The 27,181-nt window shown below is 55.8% G+C and overlaps 1 protein-coding gene across 12 annotated transcripts in view; it reads left to right on the top strand.

The window, feature by feature from the left end:
* Nucleotides 1-27,181, top strand: part of VAV2 (vav guanine nucleotide exchange factor 2) — a 230,131-nt gene that overhangs the window by 121,617 nt on the left and 81,333 nt on the right. For all 12 annotated transcript variants that reach the window (XM_063696850.1, XM_063696849.1, XM_063696851.1 and 9 more), the window contains exon 3: nt 9,603-9,661. In XM_063696850.1, coding sequence (XP_063552920.1) covers nt 9,603-9,661 — 59 coding nt within the window. The remainder of the gene's footprint in view (nt 1-9,602; nt 9,662-27,181) is intronic.

Raw genomic sequence — 27,181 nt, 5'->3', positions numbered from 1 at the left:
CACCCACCTACGTACCCATTTATCCATCCAGCCAGCCAGCCATCCATTCATCCACCCACTCATCTGTCCATCCATCTGCCCACCCATCCATCTGCCCATCCATCCATCCATCTGTTCACCCACCCACTTATCCATCCATCCATCCATCCATCTACCCACCCACCCATCCATCTGTCTACCCATCTGCCCATCCATCCACTCATCCATCCATCCATCCACCCACCCACCCACGCACTCCCCCATACCCTTATCCATCCACCCACCCACCTACCCACTTATCCATCCATCTGTCCATCCACCCACCTGTCCACTCATCTGCCGATCCATCCGTCTGTTCACCCACCCACCCATTTATCCATCCACTCACCCACCGACTCATCCATCTATGTCATAGACAAGGAGCACCCACAAAGTGTAAGACACAAAGATTCGGGCTGCTGGTCCCCAAGGCTCAGGTGTTCTCTCAGACTCCTGCATTTGAGGGTGTTGATCCAGACCCACTGAGATAAGGAAGTATATATTTGGGTATCATTTCACATCATGTTGAAAGCTCCAGGAAGAGTGGGCCAATTCTGAGCTGTTTGTTTACAGAGAAGATGCTCTCACCTTTTTCTTTCCTTCTAAATGACTTTCGAGCCCTGATCTTCTTTGTAAGGACAACCAGACCCTCCTTTCATGCATTCCCCTTCAGAGTCGCTGCTAGTTGCCTGGCTGGAGTGAGTGGCATTTTTCATTTTGCCGCTCAGCTGTCTTGGGGCCTGGGGGTGGCTCCCACCTCTCTTCCTGCACTCTGCCGGCTCCCTAGAAGAAACTTCCGATATTGATGTTGGGCCCCGCGGCCCTGCCATTGCCCAATGCAGTGGCTGAGAAGTGCCTTTCCTGCTTGCTTTTGTTTTTCCAGCCTCCTCCTGGTGGCAAAACCTGAATGTGAAGCTGTGATTGCACATGTTTTGTAATTATCACTACTCGATGGTCGCTTGTCATTCTGAAGGCAAGTACCCCAAATTTTTCTGACCGTGCTTTCCACAAGAAAAAAGAAAAAAAATGAAGGATAACCCAGGCTGAGTTAGAGAAAGTAATTTATAATGATTTGCTTCTGAACATGCAGCAATAGTAGCTGTAGATTTCCAAGGCAGATAGGTGAGTTTCCGGGGCAACATATTCAAATGAGTTTGATAATCTTGCCCAATGGCTCCGTTGGGCTGCTGTGTGTGTGTTTCCAGATGCGTGGTAATGGCTGATAAGGAAGGTCTGCGGCTGGGGCCAGGTCTGTGCAGTTCCTGCTTACTGATTGCTAATGACAGTCGGAGGGTCGGGGCCAGAAAGCTCTTCTGATCAGCAGAGCCTCTGAGAGCAGGCTGGGTCGGTGGATGGCTCATCATCACATGGTCGCCAGTATGGCTCAGGGCTCCAATTTCTTTTTAATTTTTACTTATTTTTGAGATAGGGTTTCACTGTGTCGCCCAGGCTGGAGTGCAGTGGCATGATTCTAGCTCACTGCAGCTTCGACCTCCTGGGCTTAAGTGATCCTCCCACCTCAGCCTCCCGAGTAGCCAGGACCACAGGTGCATGCCGCCACATCTGGTTATTTTTATTTTTTTATTTTTTGTAGAGATAGAGTTTTGTTGTATTGCTCAGGCTGGCCTCAGACTCCTGGCTTCCAGCAGTCCTCCTGTCTCAGCCTCCCAGAGTGCTGAGATTGCATGTGTGAGCCACTGCACCTGGCCTTAAAGACTTTGTTGTTGTCGTTGTTTAAGAGATGGGACTGGGTGTGGTGGCTCCTGCCTGTAATCCCGGCACTTTGGGAGGCCGAGGTGGGCGGATCACCTGAGGTTAGACCAGCCTGGCCAACGTGCTGAAACCCCATCTCTACTAAAAATACAAGATTAGCCAGGTGTGGTAACACTTGCCTGTAATCCCCAGCTACTCAGGAGGCTGAGGCAGGAGAATCGCTTGAGCCTGGGAGGCAGAGGTTGCAGCGGGCGGAGATGGTGCCACTGCACTCCAGCCTGGGTGACAAGAATGAAACTCTGTCTCAAAAAAAAAAAAAAAGAATAAATAGATGGGGACTCACCATATTGCCGAGGCTGGTCTCGAACTCCTCATCTCAAGTGAGGCTGTAGCTGGGATTACAGGCATGAGCCACTGCACCCAGCTTGATTTCCCTTTGTAACGCACACCTGCATCCACCTGGGTCGTTGTTCTGGGTCACTGTTGCCTGGCTTGAGTGTCTTGACTGTGGTTTGGCTGGAGGAACCATGTGCTCAGGTTTACATCCCAAGTACCAGGGGAAGCTGTGGGGCTGCAGGGATAGGACAGGCCAGAGCGGCATTCCCAGGAGATGGTGGGACACTTCAGGGCTTCTGGGTGTCTTCTAAAGTCATAACAAACATGCACGCTTCTGGCCCTGAGCCTCGTACTTTGCTCTGTTTTTTTTGTTTCTTCATTCGAGCAAGTGGAGGATGGAGTGCAGCCATGAGTCCCTCCGTGGGCCTTCTGATCGGGCACAGTCCCCTTTCCGCAAGCTGTGCGCGAGTCCCTGCTTTGGGCCAGGCTCCGTCTCATTCACCTACAGCCACACGGGTAGACACTGTTATCCTCATCTCACAGATGAGCCAACTGAGCCTCAGGGAGCCTCAGCACGGTGCCCGGGAGGGGCGGATTTGAACCCAGGGCAGTCTAGGCTCTTCCCCCTTCGCAGAGCATCTCCTGGCCAGAGCCAGAAGACTCATTTCTCTTCCTTCTCCCCACCGCGCCCTACCTCACGGGGATGCGGCGCCTGCTGTGCTGTGGGCAGGTTGCCCCTCGTGTTGCCGCACAGACCCGAGCCCCGGGTAGCTCACAGCAGTCGGGTTGAGTCAGGACCCGACCGTTACTTCAGATCGAGAAGCATGGAGGGCAGCGAGGATTCCCGTGGCCACCTTGGGAAGTTTCCTCAAGACAAAGGGGACTTTTAAACATGGAACAAGACAGTTAACAATCGTTGGAGAAGCCAGTGGCTCTCTCACTCCAAGTCTCCTGGTCTGTCTGTCCGAGGTGCACTTGGGGCCTTGGGTGGAGAACAGCCGGGACTCTTCCTGAGACCTCAGATCCCTGTCTGAGCAATTCCTGTAGGCGGTGTGGGAGGAGTGGCTCATTTCCATTGGTTCAGGAAACGATGCTGGAGGCTGCTGTGAGCCCAGCACTCAGCTGAGCCGGGGCCAGGTGGACCGCCCCACACTGGACCATTTCTCCTGGCAGCTGTTAGCATCCTCAGTCGCCCAGCTAGAGGACCATGGATGGGTCGCTGGATGCGACAGAGCCTTGCTCCTCCTGGGAGAAGGTGCATGTCCTTTCCAGCTCCAGGTGGCAAGAGCTGGGTGGGACATCTCAGGTCTAGCACTGCACAGGGCTTGGGGGGCACTGAAAACCGTTGGCTGCTGCTACTCTTGTCTTCACCTGGTGCATTGGGGTCTGTAGGTGGTGGCCAGGAGGGTGTGGCTGGCCCTGCCAGGGGGTCCTGGAAAGGAAGATTCCCTCCAGAGGCTCTAAGCAAAGCCAGTACTCCTGGAGGCTTGATGAGGGTCAGAGAGGGGCCTGCAGGGTGCCGGGGACTTGTGAGCCTTTTCAGAGCACGTGGCAGCCTTCCCTAGGGCCCCAGGCGGCCCCACCATGGGGCCCTCAGTGGCTTCACTGGCTCAAGTGCAGGGTGATTGGGTCACTTTTTTGGCTTCCATCTCTCCAAGGCGCCAGAAAGAGAAAGCTAGAGTTGCGCACGCACCACCTGGCGAGATGGGCTTCCTGGAGGGAGGCCTGGTGGGCACTGGGTGTTGAGCCTTGATGCTGGCCTTGGCCTGCCCAGCTGCAGACCTGCTCTGAGGACCCCGTGGTCCCTTGTGTGGACAGATGCCTGCTCCAGCTCTGCAGGGAGTGCCGGGACCCTCAGCAGACCCATGGCCATGTCCTCACTCGGCACTCACAGGCAGTGTTGTGTCCCCTCCAGGGGTGGGTCCTCCTGCAGGCCACAGCAGCCTTGTGACGAGACCTCTGTTAGGACCGTGTTTTACTGTTGAGGAAACAGGCTCAGGGAGGCTGAGAGTTTGCCCCAGCTCCGAGGGGGAGGCTGACATTCTAACCTGAACTTGTGCGGCCCGGAGTTCCCGCCTCCGTGTCACTACCCCACGCTGCCACCCTGTGACATGTGCTAAACAGACACCACCCCATCATCTATCATCATAATGGCAAAATTGGCAGGCTCCTCTTTTTTTTTTTTTTTTTGAGATGGAATCTTGCTCTGTTGCCCAGGTTGGAGTGCAGTGGTGCAATCTCGGCCCACTGGAACCTCCACCTCCTGGGTTCAAGCCATTCTCCTGCCTCAGCCTCCCAGGTAGCTGGAACTACAGGCATGTGCCACCATGCCCGGCTAATTTTTTTGTATTCCTAATAGAGACGGGGTTTCACCATGTTGGCCAGGCTGGTCTCAAACTCCTGACCTCGAGTGATCCGCCCACCTTGGTCTCCCAAAGTGCTGGGATTACAGGCGTGAGCCACTGCACACGCTGTGAAATCATCGCAGTGCAGTTGCCCACACACTGACTGACGTTGAGTAGGCGTGTCCTCACTCCCACCCATGGGCTGCAGGCTCAGGGGGATTTGACGGCTGTTTTGCTTGGAGGTTCTTGTGAGTTCCTGCTCTGCAGAGGGCGTAGGGATTTCTACAAAACACAGTGGTCCAGTGAGCGTGGGCTCCTCCCCTCCCCTCAACACATAGAATCCCTCTTTAAATGAAATAATGCAAACTGAAACATGATTACTAGGCTTAGAACTAGAAAGGGAAATCCTCAATTGTCAGAAACCAAGAGGGATGTCAAAGACAGAAAGAGGAGGCAGGCCAGCTTGGCTCCCCACCCACCCCCTGGGAGGCCCGGAACCAGGCCCACCCTAGGGCCTGGGCCCTAACAGCTGGGGTTGCATCATGGTGGAGGTGAGGGAGATGGAATGGAGGCAGTGCAGAGAGCTGAGCCAGGAAGGCTGAGAGGGCCATGGAATGGGGACCAGAGAGCTGTACCCTGGCACACAGAAGCAGCTGACCATCCAGGCTGGGCAGGGAAACTGTCTCTGGCAGGATCCACCCTGCTTTGGCACCAGGCATGGAGTGGGGCCTGAAAGCCGGGGGAAACCAGGAGAGCCTCACAGTTATGTCTCTCAGAGCTTGGGGGCTCCCTCCACCCATGGAAAACAATTCCCACTGAGGATGCACTTACAGCATAGAACAATATATACGTGTGTTTATACACAATACATATAATCTGTGAATATATGTATGTTTACCAGACTAGCCAGCTGGTGCTCAAAAAGAAACAAATCAGCATGTGGGAGGGGGCTAGCAGATGCAGTCGATGAGAGAGAATTTCTATTCTCGGAAAAAAGGAATAGAATGCAAAAGAAAAGAAGAGAAAATGATGAGCAAACAAGCAAGACAAAAAGAACAGATGGAATTTGAGAAAAGAACTAAATAGAAATTCTGAAAATGAAAATTGAGATTGTTGAAATGAAAAACTCAGTGTGTGTCTTAAACAGTAGTCTAGGTGGAGCCGAAGGGAGAATTAATGAATCAGAAGACAGAACCGAGGAAGTCACTAAGAATACAGCACAGAGGAATGAAGTTACAGGAGGTGTGAAAAAGAAGTGAGGCAGAAGATGCAGAGGGAAAGTGCAGAAGGGGCAGTGGAGACTGGGATGAGGTCACATGTGAATAGCTAGACATCTGGGTTCTTTCCAGAAGGCCATGCAAGATTGGGTGATTGTCCTACAGTGAATCCGCAGTCTACGTTTCCTTTTTCTTCCTGGCCCTGTCTTGAGTTTTGATTGTGGATGTTTAAGTTGCAAATACTGTGAGCACAGCACCTCTGTCCTCAGTTTGGAAACTTCGTGCAGTAAAGTAAAAATGCCGAAGTGTTTTTGCGGAAGGACCCATCACGTGGAGTTTTCGGTGCCTGGGCTCTGGGATCACTGAGGCTTCCTATCCTCTGCTGAACCTGCAGCATAGAGCTTTGCATTTACAGTCACTGTGATCTAAAGGTTTCTCAGGTGGAGTTACAGCTGATGGGCCTACAACATGAAGACATTGGAGATAAATCATTCAGCAAAGCCAACTTTGTTCCTACCCCGGAGGAGCTCACAGACCGCATGCCCTTTCCTGTGTCCTTCCTGAACCCTCTGCTTCCCTGTCCATTGTGGAGGGGCTTCAGGGACCCTGGCTCTGCGAGGCGTCCACAAGTGAACAATTGGGACGTGCTCCTGGCTTCCCGCAGGCTTTGACCCAGTCTGTGGCGTTACCCGTCTGGCCAGTCCTTAGGGGACAGAGGGCCCCAGCGGGCTGCATATCCGGCCATATGGGCCCTGAACTATAAATGCAGATTCCCAGGCCCCAGAGCCTGTGGGGTGGGCGGGGGTAGGACCTAGGGTCTGTCTTTTAAAGTGCCGCCCTTAAAAGGTTGCTCTGTGGCTGTGTGGAGGCTGATGGGCTGCCGGTGTCTTGGAACCTGAGGTCAGAGCAGGCCATGGTTGGGTGGGGACGGAGCCAGGGCTGCCATCCAGGATCCAGACTCAACCACCACAGCCTGTCCTCTGAGCTCTCCAGTCCCCACCTCGTTCCTCAGTGAGTCTCACCAAGCGTGGCCTGGTGAGGCCTGGACGTTGGTGAATGGCACAGAGGCCTGAAGCTTTGGGAGCTGGCGGTGCAGGTGGGCTCCCCAGCATGCCTGGTCGTTTTGAGTGGCACATCATTCCCCTTGTCTTTCCTCCCTGTTCCTTGTCCCCAGCACACACACATTCCTTTCCTCCTGACCCAGCGGCTGTCTGCGGGAGAGGGAGGGAGGCAGGAAGGGAAATGCAGCTGTGCGTCTTCATTCGTTTGTTAACTGGGACTCGGAACAGACGAGGTAATAAAAGTAGGGAAAATGTCATCCTTTGACATTTGCGATATCGGAAGAGTCGGCTGGGGCTGTGGGCTAAGAGGTGTTTGATCATTGCCTGAGAGCCGGGCCCCTGGGGACACCCAGCTCTCTGTCTGTCCTGGGAGTGGGGTGGGCACAGCCAGAGGTGCCCTGGGGAGCTACTGTAGGGCATCCCTCCTCCTGCAGGAAGGTACTTCTGCTCCTAACCTTTCAGGCCAGTGGGTTTCACATGGGGCCGGCTTTGCCCCATCTGACCCCATGGCTATCTCAGGGGTCCGGTGTCTGCTCCAGCAGCCCCTGCCCTGGGTTTTGGGTCACTGGAGTGTGGTTCCCCGTGGTGGGCTTCTGAGCTTCCCCCCATCCCCAGTGCCAGCCAGGAAGCCTGAAATTCAGGCCGACGGAGGGCCAGGGCTCCTCCAGCATAGCTGGCCATGCTGAACCCATGGAAGGGGCTGCCCCATCGATGCTGCAGGCCCTCCAGAGCCCTTCATCAGCTGCTCGCGACACGTTCATCCTGGGGCAAAGCGCCCCAAGCTCGGGGCTGAGGCTGCTGTGGTCATAGCAGCTGTAGAAATTGTCCACAGGGGCCACAGATGCATGGACGCAGGAGACCCATGTTCTGGCCTTGGCTGGCTTGCCCGCCATGCCTCCTCTCTGTCTCCGGTTCCATCTGTACGACCGGACCTGGGGCCTTAGCGCTGACTCCAGGTTGACAAACAGGTTCTTGTGTGTCAGCACTGACCGAATGCTGGTGCCTCCTTAGACTCCACGGAGGAGGGCTCTGGGCCTGCGCCCGGCTCCTCGGAGGGGTTGATCAGCCACGTCTGCCGTGGGAGGTGTGTGAGAGGGGGCTTGGGTGCCCTGTAGTTGCCAAACCCTTTGGGATCTAACATTCTTCCAAATAACTCTAAGGACATACAGCAATATTGCTTTCATTTTTGTTTTCCCTAAATGCTTAGAGCTCTTAAAAGCCAAAAACACCCCAGAGCCAAGTTCCTCATTATTTGTGAAAGGCCCCTTGTAGCATCAGCATGGGAGTGCGGCTGGGCTGGCCGCATAATCGGCCCATCGAGTCTTGTCTGAGGAAGCACAGAAGGACCCTGTCCTTCCACGACCCCAGCTTCCCTGAGCGCCGGTCCCGAATCACGAGCACCTACAGGAAGGCAGCACTCAGCCACCGCCTCGTTGGTCAAACCCGCCGTCTCTATGGTTGATTTTCTTTCCTCTTGCCCTTTTGAAAATTGCTGCTGGAAGCAGAACAGGCTGAAAGGAAGCCTGGGGAGTGCATCTGGCTGGGGAGCTTTGGGCAAGTGACCGATCCTCGGTTTTCCTGTCTAGCAAATGTGCACCGCAGGATGGCCTCGTGGGGTTCCCTGGTGTGGTGTCCGGCACACAGAGCGCCCTCTGGGCTCCATTCCTATGACGCCAGCACCCAGTGGAGGGTGTCTATGAATTCGGCACGTGGCCGTCATGGGCCTTTTCTTGTTGCCCACCCCCAGACACACACGTACACACATGCATATACAGCCGCGCAGCCATGCAGTGCACACACAGACTTGTACCACGCACAAGCAACATGCACACACGACCACACACGCGAGCTTTCACACACGTGGACTCACAGACGTACTTGGTGCAGTTTCAATGTCGAGGCCGCACCTGCCTCCTCAGGGCCTGAGTCTGGCGCTCAGGAGCTCCATTCACCCCGTGAATTGTGACAGCTTCCCGCCCATCTCGTGTGTGTGACAACCTGTGCCCCTGGGCCAGCCAGCTCCCTGTCCCCCACCCCGGGTTCCCCATATTCATCTGCAGAGCCTCTTGCCCTGTCTCCGGCCTGCTTGCCACCTGTCCCTTTGGAGATCTGTGGAGTAGCTGTATTGGGCTTTCAATGCCAGGAGACAGGTAGGTCCTGCCTATCCAGAGGAGGCCCACATCACGGGGCAGGCCGGTTAGGGGGAGCAGAGGGAGGAGGAGCGGCTACTGCTTCTCACCAAACCTTCTTCTTGACCAGTCTGCCGGCCGGGGGAGACAAGGAGAGATCCCGTCATGCCACTGTGCACCTGGAGCTCTTGTCCTTCTGCATCCCAAGCCCTCCGTGGAGCTAGGCATCTGTTTAAATGTCATGCAGGGGAGGGCTTGAAGGAAAGCAAGCAGCACCCTGGGATATTTGCACGTGGGTGGTGCCCTCGCTGCTGGGTGACTTTGGGCAGGTCACTTGACCTCTCTGGGCTCCCATTTCCCCATCTCTGAAATGTGTTGGCACCTACTGTGAACACGAGCTGTACTTAGTAGTATGGTACCTTGCAGAACAGCAGCATGGGATGAGTGAGCCCTTTAAGGGTGGCCTCGGTGAAGCCCTCTGGCAGCCCCTGACAAAACAGACGCTTTCTGGGTGAGAAGCAGCCTGGGAGTTGTTAGCAGCGTGGCCACAGGAGCCGGGAGCGCAGCAGTGCCCAGCAAATATCAGCACGTCCAAATGACAAGTTTTGCTCAGCAAATACAAAACAAGTATCTAGCCTACAAAACGCTATGCCGTGTTTCTTACCCAGATGCGACGTGCTTAGTTAACTGTTCTCGACGTCCTGCAAAGCACTGTCCCCAGTTCTGTGATGCCTTTCTGGTTTCTTGTGAAATTACAGGAGCGTCTTTTCTTGTCTTCCCCAGGTCATCTCCGCGGTGTCGAGGCTCTCCCTGCACAGCATCGTGCAGAACAAAGGGATCAGGTGAGCTCTCCGGAGTGCGCTGCCAAGGCCAGGTCCTTTCATCCCCATCGACACCAGCGTGCCTTGTCGCAGATACTGGGGTTGGAAGCAGATGCCCTCTGCCTGTGTCTTTATCATGCACTTGCCGCGTGTTGTCGCGTAACCTGTTGGCGGCTGCAGGAAGGGGTGTGGGGGGCCGGAGGCTTCAGCTCACACCGGGGAAATCTTGCAGGCATGTTACTGACGGCTGCAAAATCTCTTTCGATTTAGGTAATAAGATCAGCAAATTAATCCTTTCACAGATCATTGCCTACCTAAATGCACTCTCCACACATCAGAACCGGGGGCTGTGCCGAGAATGAGGTAGCTGGGGTCTGTTTGCAGGGATGGGGCCGGAGCATGGTGGACTTGCCTGGCTTAGGGGCTGCAGGTCCCTGTGCAGGGCACTGGACAAGCCAAGCCAAGGAATTTCTCCACTCTCCGTTTATTCTGCTTGGACTGCAAAATTCAGCCTCAGAGGGTCCCATGACTCCTGTGATCTGGCCTCCTACTTCTGACACTTGGATGGGGCACTTGGGCGTCTGTGAGAGGAGAGAACAGCCCCAGATGAGAACTGGTCACTGTGGATTCTGACCCACAGATTGAGGTCAGGGAGACCAGGTTCCTGATTGGGTGGGGACGTGTGTCTGGGAGACCCTTGGGAGGACAGGGGCCAGCAGGGTGAGAAGGAGAGGCTGGAATGGCAGAGAGAGCCTGGCCTGAGAGCAGCGAGGATGGGGTCACATCTGGGCACAGGTGACATCATGAGGGTGCCCTGACTTTGGGAAGGGGCCTCACCCTGATGTGATCCGTGGGGGACGCTGTATATGACTACAGGCTGGGGGGTCCCAGGACGATGGTACTGGAGCTTTTGGGTGGCGCAGTTGCCCCTTGGTGGGGGCCATTTGCTCAGGTTCACAGAGGCACTGGGCAGGGGTGAATGTTCCTAAACCCACGGGGACTTCCGTTGTTGGATTCTCAGAGGACATGGAAATGCCTTTAAATTGAGGTTTTTAAAAAATGTGAAATATAGGATAGACTCTTTTTTTTTTGAGCTGGAGTCTCACTCTGTCACTCAGGCTGGAGTGCAGTGGCGCGATCTCGGCTCACTGCAACCTTTGTCTCCCGGGTTCACACCATTCTCCTGCCTCAGCCTCCTGAGTAGCTGGGATTACAGGCACCCACCACCACGCCTGGGTAATTTTTTGTATTTTTAGTAGAGAAAGGGTTTCACCATGTTAGCCAGGATGGTCTCGATCTCCTGACCTGGTGATCTGCCCACCTCAGCCTCCCAAAGTGCTGGGATTACAGGTGTGAGCCACCGCGCCCGGCCATGGATAGACTCTTAAAATTAAATATTAAGCACATACAAAAGAATATTTAGAACACATTTGGGGCATAAAGAATAGCAGTCAAAACCCCGGTGCCCAGCACCCTGAGTACTTGCTAGAGGATAACTAACGCCTCTGAGGCCCCACCAGTCCCTCCGCCAGGTGCATAGGCTGTTTTCCAGCTGGTGCAAAGTCTGTAATAGGCACCATTTAAAACATGTTTAATTGTTTTTAAAAGTATCATTTCTGGATACAAAGACTATGTGTTTTTTGTTTGTTTTTGTTTCCAGAAATGATGGTTCCTTCTTCTTTCCACCAGCCCATGACAATACAGTACTGTCAGTGGCGTGGTTATACTCCCCAGCCTGTTTTTTTTTTTTTTTTTTTTTTTTTACATATTAGGCAGGAAAGAGATTCATGCAACAAAAAATCAGTCATTTTAATTGCTCCTGCACAAAATACTAGACTTTTGATCTCTTCTCCAAATCCGTTAGACATTCTTCCAAACTGGAGGCCTGGTGCCGCAGACCCCACGTCAGACGAGTGACCTGATTCTGTTCCTGGGGAGGCAATTGGCCCGGCTTGGCATTGGTGTGGTCCTGCCGCAGGTGCCCACAGCCCTATCCCCTCTCCTGCTGCAGACAGTCCTTGATCACAGTCCTGGGTCCCAGCTGTGCCCGTGTCAGGCTCTCGATGCCCCTGCCCTCCTGAGGCTGAGGTGCCCCATCTGCAGCTCTGAGGGCCTGTTTCCCTTGGGGTTTACAGGTGGCAACGGGAGCCCATTGGTGGCTTCAGGGGTGGTGAGGACCATGGAAAGGGCTGGCCCTGCATCTGTCCTGCATGTGTGTCCTGCTGATTGATGAATGGGGAGGCCCTTTGAGGCCCGGGGTGGGCACCCTCCCTCCGGGCCACCCCCTCCGTCCCCCACATCTCTGGCCCCTCCACCCAGCCAACCCAAGAGGATGCTGCTGGTACTTCACGCTGCCGCTCCTCCCAGGATAGGCAGAGCAGTCGGTTGGCCCTGCTTGCTGGCCCTGGTCCTGGGGCTGGCAGATGTACAGGGAAACCTGCCCTCTTCCCTCTCAGGTCGGGGAACTGCCCAGGCAGCGTGTGGGCACAGTGGCCCCCTGGACTGGGACTGTAGACCCCAGCCCTGAAGGCTGCCACCCCACAGGAGACCCGAGTGGAGGTGTGACGAGCCAGGGCTGCATGTCGGTGGACCCAGCTCTGAAGTCTGTGTCCTGCTTAGCTGTGGGCCTCATGCCGGAGATGTCTCCCCGAGCCTCCCTTTTTACATCTGCAAGATGAGGATAAACACTGGGGGCATCTCAGATTTATTGAGATGAGACCTGTAAATCCCAGGGCTCAGGGCTCGGCCCAGAGAAGGGCTCAGTAAACACACTCAGTGACAGTAGCAGGGTGTGTGTGGGGTCCCCAAGACCATCCTCAGGTTCTCAGATTCACCAGGAGAAGCCATTATGGTTGCAGAGAAAGATCTAGAGTCAAATCAACAAATGGAAAAGGCCCCGGGGTGGAGCCAGGATACATTGGGCGTGGGTTTCCATTTATCCCCTCCCCATGGAGCCTTCTGCATAGTGCTCAGTTCTCCCAGCAATGGTGTGTGACAGTCGGCACGTGTGGCAACAGCCACAGAACATTGCCACCCACAGAAGCCCACCCAAGCCCTGGAGTGCGGGTCCTCACTGGTGGCCGGTGGGGTTGGGCATGCCTGTGAGGCCGACCTTAGTTACTCCATCCCCAGCGCCTGCAGAGGCCACACTGATCCTGCATGCCCACAGCCCCACCATAAACCACATTGTGAGCATACGCTGCGTGGCCCAACGCCTCAGGTATACAAAGACGCTCTTATCCGGAGGGCTTATCTGGCAGACTCTCCGGGGCTTAGAGGTTAGAGGTCATCTCCTAGGAGCTGAGCAAGAGCCAGGCTTGTCTTTGGCATGTGGAGGGGTTGAGCACCCCAAGTCTGCTCAGTTACCCCTTTCTGCACACAGGATAGGCAGACATGAGAGACGAAGGGGAGGTGTTTGCAGGCCAAAGGGAAGGGCCTCCTGGGCGCAGAGCGAGGCTTTGCAGGAAGACCTCTGCAGGCCCTCCTCCCCGGGGCCTGGCTTTCCTGCCCTTCTCCTCCACCCTCCCTCCTCTGAGCCCCACTCTGGGACTTTTCTTGGGTCCTTTCCCTCTTCAGCCCTTGAGGTTGAGCGCAGACCTCCACTGGTTCACACGCTCACCCGGGAGCTCAGGAGACAGGTGACAGGCAACCCTCCCAGGCAGCCCCACTTGGTGGCCGCGTCTGAGCAATGTCCCACCTTGCTCCGGGTGGGCTGGGATTTCCATGGGGAATTGAACCTTCTGGGGGCAGCCACCAGCACTTCACAGGACACTATTTCATTTCGAGCGTTTTGTAGTGTTAGTGATTAGCAAAAGTTCTAGTTTAACACAACCCTTTCCTCCCTGAAAACCCACAAGCCAAGCCCACAGCCCTGAAGAATCTCTCCCTCATTTCATGGCTGGGTAGGAGCCCAACATGCTCCTTCAAAAAATCATTTTCACAACCCTTGCACTTTGCATAATGAGCTGATTTTCCATAAAAGCCCCAATTACACTTCTCAGAGGCTGATGAATTGGAGACTTAATCTAAGAATCCCGCCCTGGTGCCGGCTGGGGGATCAAACGTGTTGGGGAAGGGGGGCAAGGGGGAGGATTGTGGTTGTGGAGTGAGAGAGGGGTTTGTGGAAGGCACCCAGCGAGGCGTGTGGGGATGTGGGTCTTGCTGTGGCCAGAGCTAGCCCTCCAGATTGGGGGTGCCCTAATTTGGGGTCATCACCGCTCTGAACGGCTGGGAGGGAGGAGATGGTGAAGGGTAGGACTTCCTGAGAAGGAAACCGAAAGGTGCCCTCAGGCTGGGAGGTCAGGTCCCATGAAGGAAGCTTCTGTTAGCCAAATGACCTTGGGCAGGGATGCTCTTGGAACCTTTGTCTGTTCTTCTGTAGGCTGGGAGCATGACTCTGCCTCGCGGAGTTGCTCTGTGTCTGTGCACCGTGCAGCGCAGCACCTGGTCCTTGTTGAAGGCCCGTGGCTGCTAGGTGGATGTCCTAACCCCCGATCCCTGAGAGTGTGACAAGGAAAAGGGTTTTCGCAGATGTAAATACACATAATTTTAAGAGGGACGCAGGAAGGTCAGAGTCAGAAAAAGGAGATGTGACGGCAGAGGCAGAGTTAGAGCGATGGGGCTGTGGGCCCAGGAATGCAGGCAGCTTCGGAAGCTGGAAAAGGTAAGGGACAAATTCTCCCCGGCACCTCCTGAAAGGGACCAGCCCCTCGATACCTTGACGCCAGCCCCTAAGACCCGCTTCAGACTTCTGACTCCCTGAACTGTAAGAGTCTGTGTTGCTTGAAGCCACCAACTCTCCAACTCTGGTGACCTGTTAGAGCAGGAGCAGAGCCCCCTGGATTGGCTGGGAGGCTGTCTGAAGGCCCAGCTATGTGGCGTGTCTGGGCACATATCAGCATGGGGTCCCAGTGGGGGGCACATACCAGCATGGGGTCCCAGTGGGGGGCACATACCAGCATGAGGTCCTGGTGGGGGGCACATACCAGCATGGGGACCCGGTGGGGGCTCAGCCCTGGCTCCTCACTGGGCTGGGCTCCTGGCTTTGATTGTCTCATCCTGGCCCAGCCCTGCCACCCTCTCTTCTGCTTTCTGACTTTTAAAAATTGAAATACATTCATATCACATAAATGTAACCCTTTAAAGTACGCAATTCAGTGGCATTTAGTACTTTCGCCATGTTGTGCAACCACCACCTCTATCTGCTTTCACAACATCTTCACACCCCAGGAAGAAACCGGTCGCCGTGAGCAGTCACCGCCCTCCCCAGCCTCAGGCAGCCCCCAGCCTGCTTCTGTTTGCCTGTTCTGGATGTTTCATGTCCATGGAATCATATGGTGCGTGCCTTTCGCACGTGGCTTCTCCCACCCCGCATCTTGTTTTCAAGGTTCACCCAGCCGTAGCCGGTCATCGCGTCATTCCTCTTTATGGCCGTGGAACATTCCATCGTGTGGCTAGGCCATATTTTGCGTATCCATTTATCACGTGATGAACTCTGGCCTGTTTCCACCTTTTGGCTCCTGTGAATAGCATTGCTGTGATGGCTGCAAGGCAGGGGACACGGGTCAGGCTGAGGTTGGAGTGAGAGAAGTGGAGGTAAGCTGGAACTTCCTGCTTCAATTTGAAGTGAATTCTCAGAATATCAGACATACCTGTATTGAGTCTAAGCACGACAAAACATTAGAAACTGGAAGCAGTGACCTTGCGTTTCCTTATGGCTTCGAGGACTCACCTTTTGGTCTTCCCATGTGCGGGGGGAGCTGGTGGCGGGTGACGGGCTTTATCCCGGAGCACTGGGCACCGAGACCTAAGATGCGGCTCGTGCAGGGAGAGGCCGGGTGCCCTCCGGGGATACGGAGGCAGCTTGCAGAGACAGCCTCTTGCTGAGTTCTTTCCTTTTAGCGTCTGCTCCTGCAGTGGCCGGGAGAGCACTGGAACCCCGTTCCTTGCTGGCTGGCCCTGATAATGAGAAAGTCTGTTTGTGCAGTGGTGAGGGCTGCGTCCTTGACTTCCACTCCCAAACCTGGTTTTGCCTTCCCGAATCACCTACAAGGTACCAAATACCTCTCATGTGAGACATCTCAGCCGGAGGCTCTGTGAATGGGCCTTGGCAGACTCTGCAGTTGCCACACCTCCGTGAACGAATGTGCTACCCTCTCTGCACACTGTGAGCCAAGGTGAAGGGTCCGCACGCCAACACCTTGTCCTGCCCCGAGAGTCCCGGCCTCTTCTCCCCTGAGTCTTTGCTGTGTTTGAAGACATTGCTGTGGCTCCTGTAGCCTTCTCTCTTGGGCACAGCATCCCCGGCTCTCTCCGCTCTCTTCCATCCGGGCTGGTGTCCCTTTTTCTTCCATCTGGGCTGGTGTCCCTTTTCCCATCTGGTGTTGCCTGCTTAATTCCAGGTAATTGGGCTGAGAGGAGATGGGGACGGGAGGTGGCAGTCATTATATGCTTAGCAGCTCATCCCGCCAGCAAGATGGGTTTAATTGTCCCACCTGGTGACATCAAACATCCTGGCCACCTGTCCTCAGTGGGTCTGCTGTGAGGGGACAGGATGACATGTGAGTCCCTGGGCCAGCCTAATTGGAGAGTCTTTTTTTCCTTTTCTTTCCTTTCATTACAATAATGGATTCAACCTCCTCTGCATAGGGAGTGGGAGGGGAGTAATTGGAAGACATTAAACTCCTTCCTGGGGAGGGGAGGTCAGAAGAGGCCACCTTTGGATTGCTGAGCTTTGAGGCTGGGGTCCGGCCCCCTCCAGCGTGCTTCTGGTCACAGCGGCCAGCTCTCTGAAGGGTGGGCTCGAGTCACCAGCTGGCTTGCTCCATCAATCTGGCACCTCTTCCACACCCCAGGCCCCTGTTGCCCTGGTCAGTAGCACAAGCCAAGGGCAACTCAGTGAGGAGTAGCACTGGGTAGCCCCAGCTCTCCGGCCTGGCATGGTCACTGCCTCATTTGCACCACTGCTCCTCCTTTGCATTCGTCCAGCCATGGCTGGGGCCTCCAAGTTTAGGCAGAACAAACTGTGTTAGATGGTGCGTGTGTATGGGTGTGCGCATGTGTGTATGTACATGTGCACATGGGGGTGTGTGTGCAGGTGCACATGGGTGTGTGTTTGTGTGTGCATATGGGTATGTGTGTGTGTGTGTGTGTGCAGATGAGTGCATGTATGTGTGCAGGTGCATGTGGGTGTGTGCAGGTGCAGATTTGTGTGTGTGCAGGTACATGGGGGGTGTGTGCATATGCAGATGTGTGTGTGCAGGTGCATGGGGTATGTGTGTGCATGTGCAGATGGGGGTGTGTGTGCAGGTGTGCAGGTTCATGGAGTGTGTGTGTATGTGCAGATGGGTGTGTGTGTGTGTGCACACGTGTGTGTATATATGCTCATGTGCCCACACCCATCTCTGCACTGGGAGCTCCCGGCAGGCCTGGATCTTGCTCATTCTGTATCCCAGTATCTCCAACAGTTGAGTCTGAATGTAGGGATCATGCCAGCGGGAGCAGCAGGCACCCAGAGTGTTTTGGATCCTCCCTGGGGCTTGGTTGCAGGTTCTCAAGGGCTGGTGCTCCTCATGGTGAGGACAGGTGAAGGGAGGGTGCTCGGCTGTCCTGTCTGGGCAGTGTTGGCATGGGGAGGGAGAGCCCAGGGCACTCAGGCCTGGCTTGGTTTCTTTTGGTTTAGGGATGCCAATGCTGATGTGGCAGCCAAGGCTAGTGACAGAGCTGGCCCTAGGTGGGGAAGCGCTTTGGTGCAGCAAAGGGGGGCGGCACGTGTGGGTCGGCTGTAGTGCAGGGTGATGCAGACTCCGCTCGGCCGTTCCCTGCCCCGCTCTAGCCTTTTGGGTGCTTGTCAGATGGAACCTGCCACACCTGTGGGAGTTAGCACTGGTGGGTGGGACTCATAGTGCAGAGAGGGGACAAGCAAGCGTCAGCAGAGGCCGTTGGGGCAGGGCCTCCCCAGTGCCTGAGGGATTCCTTTTCCATGCACTAGACCTGGCCTAGTGTCCAGTCTGCTACTCAGCCTGGGGGCAGCTCTGTACCAAGCCTTCCACCCTCTCTTGGCCGAGGACCCTCTCCCCATGCTTGCTGACTGGAGACCCACACTTGGGAAGGAATGAGTGGCCCTGGGGTAGAGGGAGGCCACATCTGCAGGGGCAGCAGAACACTGACCTTTGCTGTGCTAAAGCCACAACCTGGCCCACTGGCCACCAGGAGTGTGCACCTGGCCCCACGGAGAAGGCTTTGAACCTGTTCCTGCTGTCCTGGGCCTGCCACGGCTTTTACCTGACAGCCGAGTGGCTGGCGGCTGGAATCCAGTCTTGCCACCTCCTAGACCTGGGATGTCATCTGTGAATAGGGTGACTATGGCATCTCGTGTGTGGGGTTTTCATAAGGACTGAGTGAGAGAATCGGGTGACTCTCTGGGCCTGGCACACGGGAAGTGCATGGTGCACATTGGCCAGTGCGACCTGGGGTGAGTCTATGTGTAGCACAGAAATGGCAAGGGGGGCCCAATGGGTCAACAGGGGCTGTGCCCCCACCCTGCACCGCTAGCCGAGTGGCAGGGCTAGGGAACACTGGTGTGTCCTCTTTGCGGCTGCTACCATGAGGATGATCGTGTAAAGGAGACACATTTGTTCAGAAATACGGTAACTGGCTGTTTACTGCGTGGCTGGTGTAGATGAGCTCCCTCTTGCTGGAGATGGTCAGGAGAAGCAGGGCTGGCAGCCTGGCAGGGGGGCGTGAACAGCCAGCCTGAGCTTCTGCAGTGGGGCAGGGATCTGCCTGTGTCTGTCTTTAAAAGACAAAATGCAGCTGAGTTTCTCTCTTTGCTCCACTCCCAGATCATCACAGCCATTGTCAGATGAACTTGCTGAGCTGCCAATTTGCCCACTGAGAATACTTCTCTGGCTCATCTAATGGATTTTATTATTGCTTTTCTCCTCTCACTCCCTCCTTCCCATCCCCCCTTCTGTTCTGCCTTTTTTCCTTCCTTCTTTTTATTCTTCTATCTACTCACTTATCTACTCATCTACCATTCATTCATCATCTATCCACGTATATATCTACCCATCTGCCTGTCCATTCTTTCATCCTTCCACCCATCCAGGTACCCTACAACCCATCCACGCACCCACCAAGCCACCCATCTCCCTGTCTATTCATCAGTCTGTCCATCCGTCCACTCATTGATACATCTACCCACCCACCCATCATTCAAGCACCCTACAACCCATCAAGCCACCCATCCACCCATCCTTTCTTCAGTTTGTCCGTCTGTCCACTCATCAGCCCGTCACTCATTTATCCGTCCATCCATACATCCATACATCCTTCCACCACCCATACATCCATCCATGTATCCATCTGTCCATCCATTCACCCATCTTTCCATCCATACATCCATGTATCCATCCATCCATCCATCCACCCATCCATCCATCCATCCATGCATCCATCGATTTATTCACCCACCTATCCATCCATCCATCCATCCACCCATTTGTGCATCCATCCATCCATCCATCCATCCATCCATCCATCGATTTATTCACCCACCCATCCATGCATCCACCCATATACCCATCCACCCATTCATTCACCCATCTATTCATCCATTCATTTATCCACTCATCCATCCATCCATCCATCCATCCACCCTTCTGTCCATTTCGCTCTGCCCTATTTCACATGAATATCAGGTGATTGGTCTCAGTGTGGTACTCTAGAATCATTAAGGCTGCAATCTCTGTTGTGAGGTTAGGACCCATCTGCTCCCAGGCACATAGTAGGCACAGAACAATATGATGTGGGTGGATGAATGAGCTGACTTGGTTCACTCGGGTGCTGATGAGATGCTGGATCAATTTCTTACACCCTGAACCTCAGTGTCCTCACCGGCCCTTTGGAGTTACTGGATTATTATGAGGATTCAAAAGATGATGTCTGTAAAGTTCTCAGTATAGTGCCTGGCACACAGTGGGTCCAAAAGCTGAGAGTCAGGAGGAGGAGGAGGAGCTGCCACTCTGTGCCTCAGGTTCCTCACCTGCAAATGGGGATCTCCCGGCACCCACCTGGAAGGCTGCAAGGGTTAAAGGAGGTCGTGTGACCAGACTTTCCATGTGGCACATGGCTGCAAAGTTGTCTCCTGAGTGCGTGGTGGAGGCCATGTGGCACCATCTGCAGTGGAACTCAGGAATCCCCTAAAGCCCGCAGAGCCCCAGGGGCATGACTATCCGTGAAAGTGGTTTTAGAAGATGCTGGAGAAAAATGTGCCTCAGCAGTTGTGTGTCTGCTCCAGTTTTCAGCTCCCGAGCATCACACCTGCCCTAGGCCTACTCGGGCAGCTCAGGTGCCTGGAATTTGGGCTTGTTCTTCATGGCACCATCATGGGGGAGGACATCCTAGGTGTGCCAGTCGACAGCAGGGTGGGACCCTGCCCACCACTGGCTGATCCTCGTGGACAAGTGTCACTTGTGTCAAGATGAGAGAACCCTCTGTTTGAGGAAGAGCCCGAGGGTGTGAGCTTCCTCCTGGGCTGAGGCACATCAGGGCAGTGAGATGGGAAAACAAAGGGATTCAGGGCAAGTCCTGGGACCTGGCAGGTGTCTCCAGGTGACCCCAGTGGAGTCACGGGGCCCTGCTGGCTCACATTTCAGAGCCTGTGTTTAGCTCCTAGAGCCTGGCACATTCACACCAGAAGGATCTTTCATTCCCTCCCGTTACAGATGGGGAAACTGAGGCCCAGAAAGCATCACTTTCCTGCGGTCTCATGATGTTGATACTCAGCCCAAGGAGTCCATAGCCGTCCATTTGTTTCTTTATTTGTTTGTTCCCTCATTCCCTCATTCGTTCCTCATTCTATTGGTGCCTTGTTCTGCTGGGCCCGGGGCCAGGTGCTGGGACATAGCAGGAGCTGGCCAGCCTTGGGATGTGCCTGGTCATGTGGGGAGTGGACACCGGGCCACTGGTCACGTGTAGGTGAACACACTGCAGCTGTACCTGGGTCAGGGCAGAGCAGGGTAGGGCGTGGTGGGTCCCAGACCCGGAGGCTCAGGGTTAAGGGCCTGGCCTGAGGTTGAGAGACTTGGGTTCGAGGCCCGGCTGGGATCCTTGCTCCTGGTGTGACCCTCACCAGGTTCCTTAGCCCTGAGCCTTTTCCCTCATCTACAAATGGAGGCCCATGTGGGCCTGATGGGCAGAGCTGGTGGTGAGGGACCCAACCAGTAAGGCACAGCCCCAAGAGGTGGTTCTCAAAGTAAGGCCTGAGGACCATGCATCCGGGTCCCCTGGCTTTCCATCTAGATCCCAGACAAGCCTGGGGGAGGGGGTGTATGGGGTGAATGGTGTTCCCCAAAAGCTATATCCCTCTGAACTTGTGAATGGGACTGTATTGGATAAAGGAGTCTTTGCAAATGTAATTAAAGTAGGGTCCTCTAGATGAGATCATCGTGAATTACCTGGTTGGGCCCTAAATCCAATGACAAGTGTCCTTATAAGAACCACGCAGAGGAGAGACACAGGGAGAAGAGGAGAGGATCGTGTGAAGAGGGAGGCAGAGGTTAGAACGATGTAGCCATAAGCCAGGGAACACATGGAGCCCACCTGAGCTGGAAGAGGCAGGAAGGACCCTCCCCCAGTGCCTCCAGAGGGAGCACAGCTCTGCAGCGCCTGGATCTCAGGCTTCTGGCCTCCAGAACTGGGAGAACTGGAGAGAAGAAATTTCTGTTGTTTTAAGCCCTCCATTCGATGGTGCTTGGTTACGCAGCCCCAGGACACAAACACAGCAGGGACATGGGTTTCGCTTCACAGCCAGCTCTGGGACGCAGGGTCCAGGAGGGGGTCCCTCAGCCACGCCTCCTCAGCCTAGCCTGCCTGTGGGGTGGAGGCCTGCACTCCCTGGAGGCCGGACCAGCATCCTCACGAGCCCTAACCAGTGCTTCTTAACGTAGCCCTGGCATCCACGAGAACTCCCGGCCCAGGAGGAGGCCCGCAGCTGGTGGGGGAGGTTTGGGGTTCAAGGACCCCCCTCCAGGTAGCAGGGATGAGGGGTGAGCCTTCGGGGTCAGTGGCCTCCTCCTTCCCAGTGCCCTGTCCCAAGTATAATAGCATGGTGCGTTCGGGGCGGGAGGAATGTCCCGTGCCTGCTCATTGGCATGAGGTGAAGCCCTTTCCAACTCCTGTCCTTCCCTTTAGGGAGCGAAGATGGTTTTACTCTGTAACAAGCAAAACAAACCAAGGCCGCCTCTTCAGCAACTGTCACCATTAAAAATGTATCTGCGCAGCTGGGTAACATTATCGGCTCGTTTTCAGAGACTGAGAAGAAAAGACACATCATGTTTTGTGGTGGGATTTATACATAAGCAGATGAGACGTGAGATCATTAAGAATGTCCCGGAACAGAAGATGACGTCTTGGCATGGTGGTGTCTTGGGGGACTGTGGTCATGCATTCAGGGTGTGGTGGAAACAAACCCAAACACGGGCCTGGGTGACTGCACAGCCGGTGCCAGGCTGCCATGGGATGGGCTGCCAGGAGTTCAGGGGAGCCTGAACGACGCAGGAGCCTGCCTGGGCCCAGAGCTGTCTGCCTCACCCCCAGCCCATGGCTTTCTTTCCCCAAAGATGCCCGGCTCCACGTGAGGCATGTTCCCAGGGGCCCGTGCCTGCCAGCACATGGCATGGTTTTGAAGGCAACGCTTAGCGGCGTTTCGACAAGAGAGGAAGGAACCCTGGGATCGGCCATCTGGTGCCCTTGCTGGTCGCTTTCTCCAGCCTTTTGTTCCGCTCTTTCCCTATTATCTTTATTGATGCATTAATTTAACTTGTAATTACTTTGAACACTCACAAGCTGGCCAGTCAACCCAAGAACAAGAAACTTGGAAGTTTCTAACTGTTAGGACACAAAGGAGCTGCGTCTACTCCAGCGCCTGCCAGGAAGTAACCACCATCCTAAATTTGGGGTTTACCCTTTTATCAAAATTCAAATACAGTTTCGTTTCATCTTCATTGCTTTGGATTTTTTTTTTTTTTTTTTTTTTTTGACACGGAGTCTCACTCAGTCTCCCAGGCTGGAGTGCAGTGGCGCGATCTCGGCTCACTGCAAGCTCCGCCTCCCGGGTTCATGCCATTCTCCTGCCTCAGCCTCCCGAGTAGCTGGGACTACAGGCGCCCACCACTACACCCAGCTAATTTTTTTTTTGTATTTTTAGTAGAGACGGGGTTTCACCATGGTAGCCAGGATGGTCTCGATCTCCTGACCTCGTGATCCGCCCGTCTCAGCCTCCCAAAGTGCTGGGATTACAGGCATGAGCTACCGCGTCTGGCCCATTGTTTTGGATCTTTACATGAAGAGACCCATCCCTGTTGAAGTGGACTCTTGGACTTGCTTCTTTCCCTCCCTGTTAGTGATCAGCACGGTTTTTGGCAAGCCACTTTGTGTCCCATCTGTCACTGTGGCCCTTCTGGAGCTGCCCCGTCCACCCACCATCATAGCAGCCACGACCAGGCGTGCACAGGGCTGAGCACCTCCCAGGCGTCAGCTCATTAAATGTTCCCCTTGATCCTGGGAGTCAGAGATTTTCGCCCCCATTTTGCAGAGGAGGAAGTTGAGGCTCAGAGAGGTCACCTTTAGCCCAGGGCCAACCCGCTGGGCAGCGTGGGGCTGGAACTTTATCTGATGTCCTCAAGTGGGGTCTGCCTGGGAGTCAGGGGGCCAGGGTTCCGGGCCCAGTATTCACCTAGGCATGGAGCCCCTGGCCCAGGGTGTCCGGGCTCTTCCCGTTCGGTTCTTGGTAGGACTGGCCTCTGACAGCTGAGAAAACCAGCCTCATGCGTCATCTGCTGACCCTGGGGACAGGAGAGGCTCCACTGCCCCTTTAGGGTTGCTGGTGGGGAGACTGAGGCAGGCCTCAACCCCTGTCCAGCACCGAGGTTCCAGCCCTCCCGGAGGTGGGGCTGCTCACGCTGAGGCGCGGTGCAAGGTCCCGGCTAGGGTTGGTGGCTGCCGGGTCCTGGGTTTTCTGCTATTTGGAGAATTTTGTTCTTGGATCCTCCCTTCCCTGAGCACCCACTTGGTGGGAGGGGGCAGCTGCAGGACGGGAACCCTGCACGTCGCTCCAGGTTGGGGATCTGGCATTTTGGGAGCAGGGAGGGTTTGGATGGAACAGGTATCCCAGGAAGGCAGAGGTGAGGCATGGCCAGTTCTAATTGGAACTTAAGGCTGTAGGCCTGAGGCTCCAAGGTGGGTAGTTGGGGGCCTGGACAGCTGGCCCTCGCCCAGCCTCACCCCACCCAGGGCCGCCTTCAGGCCCACGGCTGGCACCACCCACAGGGTCAAAGCCCAGTTCTCTGCTGCAAAGGAGCCCAGCCAAGCCCATCCCCTCGGGGTTACTGTGGGAGAGCTGGGCTCCATCCTCGACCTCACGCTTGCTGGGAGCCCCTGCCCAGTGGCCTGGTGACCCGATCACTGGGGCGGACAAGTCGTTCCCTCTCATCCCTGCCGCCCGTCGGCCAGTCATGTTAACCTACTGTGTGCAGCCCCTCCAAGGCCCAGAGTTCCTGGGACACGGTCTCAGGGTGGCAGCAGAGGGATGGGGTGAGGTGGGAACCCTCAGATGCAGTGGTCTGTGCGCCTCACTGAGGAGGCCATGCCCTGGCTGGGCCCTGATGGCCATGGGGAGGTCTGGGACAGGGAGGCCCAGGCAGAAGCCCTGGGGAACTGTGCTTGGCGGCCCTGGATAGAGAGCAGCCGGGGCCAGGGCAGCCAGGGACAGGGCTGGACAGGGGAGGGAGCAACGTGTGAGGGGAGCCCTGGGGGTTCCGGCAGGGCAGTGGGCCTCTGAGATTTTGTCCAGACCCTTCCTCTGGCCCTGCCTGGCCTCGAGGGGCTCCAGAGTGGAGGCCAGGGCCACCGAGGGGCTGCTGTGGACACCCAGGTGGGAGTGGCGGAGGGTTGTGGGTCGGGATAGCAGGAAGAGGGTGAGCGGGGCTGGTAGCCGACAGGAGGTGCCAGGGGTGACACCCAGGCCCTTTGGTGTGGTCAGTCCCTTGCGATGACCCAGGGCTGCCCTCCGAGGCATGGCCAGGTGGTGTGAGGTCCTGGCTCCCAGCCCAGCTCTGCCACTTTCTGGCTGGCCTCCTTGGGCAGCTTTCTTCACCTCTCTGGGCCTCAGTGTCCTCTTTGGGATGGAGACGGAACCCCATCTTGTGGGGCTGTCGGGAGCTTCAGCACAGCTTCCGTCCTGTGAGGCCTTCCCTTTCCCCTGCTCTGTGAATGTGGAGGAAAGATTGGGGCCCCACTGTGCCCTTTCAGCTGGGTGGGTGTGCCCCCACCCCTGCTCCAAGACTCCACCAATGGACAGAGGCTGGTGTCTGTGGAGCAGCTTGACCAGGCTGTCCTGGGACTCCTGAGACTGGCCCCACCTCGGTCAATTGATGCCACAATGGAGGGTTGACCAGGGCTCTCCTGGAAACCTGCTCTCTGCTGGGACTGGCATCCCTGTCTCACCAGGGCTGATAAATCCATCAGCCACCTGGAGTGTGTCCATCCCAGCTGGACTCAGAGAGAATACTGTGATTGACTAGTGATGCCTTCCATGGGCAGGGGATGGAAGGGTAGTGGCTGCTCCTAGACAGGCCCTGGGGTTGCTGTCCCTGTCACAGCCGATCCTCCAACGTGAGGCCCCGTCACACTAGGGAGACTGCCAAGGCCTTGGCCACCCAGCTGACCCTTTATTTCCCAGCAGACAAGTCGCCAGGAAGTGCAGGGAGGGGGAAGAGGGCCTTCAGCTGCTGTGTCACCCAGTCCCCCTTGGCAGCCTAGAGAGGAGAGAGGTCTTGCCTGAGGTGACACAGCAGATTGGTGGTTGCAGAGAACCCCCAGTGTGGCCCCCCATTCTGGCCCTCCCACCCCAGCTCGCCGAGTAGGGGTCCTGCCTGCAGCTCCCAGCTTCCGAGTGTTTGCTGGAGGAAGGTCTGCATTTTAAACTTGTTGCCTTGGGCATGCCATGTGGGCTGTTCCTCCTGGGTCTCAGACCAGAGCCCCTGCCATCCAGCCCGTGGATTCAGTCCCCGGCCTGGCCCAGCGCGTCCACGCTTCTGCCTCTGGCCAGGGTGGGACACACGTGCAGACAAGCCGCTGTGGCCCATGTCCGCCCACCCAAAACTGCCCAGCCTGGCTTGTGTGATCCGGCGACTGTGCCAGACGCGAGAGCGGGGGAAGCTCAGGAAGCCGTTTGTGTGCTGCCCTCCTGCAACAGACCCCCACTGGCCCAGGAAAGGAAACTGCTGTGTTCAGGGAGACGCAAAAAAAGGAACGGTGTTTCCAGTAGCTGACAGAGCGTTCCATGTTCACAGGAGGATCTCAGAGCTGTCCTGGTTGGGGCTGCTGAGGAACCCGGGAGCTGTCTGGGGCCCTCATGGGCACCTTCGGGCACAGAGAGTGTTGACCTGCAGGCCTGGAGTCTGGAAGCTTGGGCAGACCCAAGCCTTGCCTCAGTTTCCTCCTCGTGAATCAGACCTGTCGTGTCTGGGTTCCTGTGCCATAGTCCTCATTAGTCACTCTGTCCACCTTTCTCTGCCCAGCATGACTGAGCTCGGTCGAGGGTCCCCAGGCCAAGGCCAGAGGATAGCTGGGGGCTCTGGCCCATCAGTGCCCAGTTTGGAAGCATCCTGATCCCTGTCCTGTGTCTGCAGGGAGTGTGTGTAGCTTTGGGTTTGCAGAAGTGAGATGCACAGAGGCCTGACCTGGCAGCTGGGTGGAGCAGCCGTGCCAGGGACTAGGGGTGCAGGCCTCAGTCCTGGAAAGCCCCTGCTGGCCTGTGGGCCGCAACGCCCCTGTCCTAGAGCCTCCTCCCTCAGCCCCGTTCCCTGATGGACAAATCCTAAGTGTTTGTCCAGGGGACTTCCTGCCAAGCCTGGGCAGGTGTCCCCTGGGAAGAGGGCTGGCATGGAGTGAAAGGCAGAGTAGCTTCGGGGGCTCTGCATGCTCACCGGGGAAGGACACCCTATGGGCCACTGGCCATTTCCTTCCAAACCGGTGCCAGCCGAGGTTCCCTTACGAGAAGCGTGTTGGAAAATAAAAATATATATTATGCCGTACAGCTGCTGAGAAGTCACATTCCTCTGTAATCAGCAGCCACGCCAGGCCCCTTCCTCTCCCAGACAAAGTAGAGGGGGCAGGGGACCAAGCATTTCTTTCCGCCTGTGAGATCCGTGTCTTCCTCTGCCTTGCCCCGAGGTTCTGGAAACAAGGGCAGAAACAACCTCGCTGGATTGGGGGTCACATGGGGTCTCTCCTCTGGGGCTCTGGTGTATTCACCATCTCCTCTGGTGGCCTTGGAGCTGGCCACACCCCCACCTCACTGGACCTGCCATGGCAGATGTCAAGGTCACTGCCGGGGCTATGGCAGTGGTTGTGCCTCAGTGCCCCCACCTTCCAACCCGCCACTCCATGGGACAGAGACCCTCCTACTTCCATCCTGACTTTGGTTTCAGACCCTGGTGGCCACACCGGGCCAGCCCATTGGTCACTCTCGACTCC

The sequence above is a fragment of the Gorilla gorilla genome, chromosome 13 (genome assembly GCF_029281585.2).
Source record: "Gorilla gorilla gorilla isolate KB3781 chromosome 13, NHGRI_mGorGor1-v2.1_pri, whole genome shotgun sequence".
Taxonomy (NCBI): domain Eukaryota; kingdom Metazoa; phylum Chordata; class Mammalia; order Primates; family Hominidae; genus Gorilla; species Gorilla gorilla.
The sequence above is the reverse complement of the archived record's forward strand: the minus strand, read 5'-3'. Positions and strand labels throughout refer to the sequence as shown.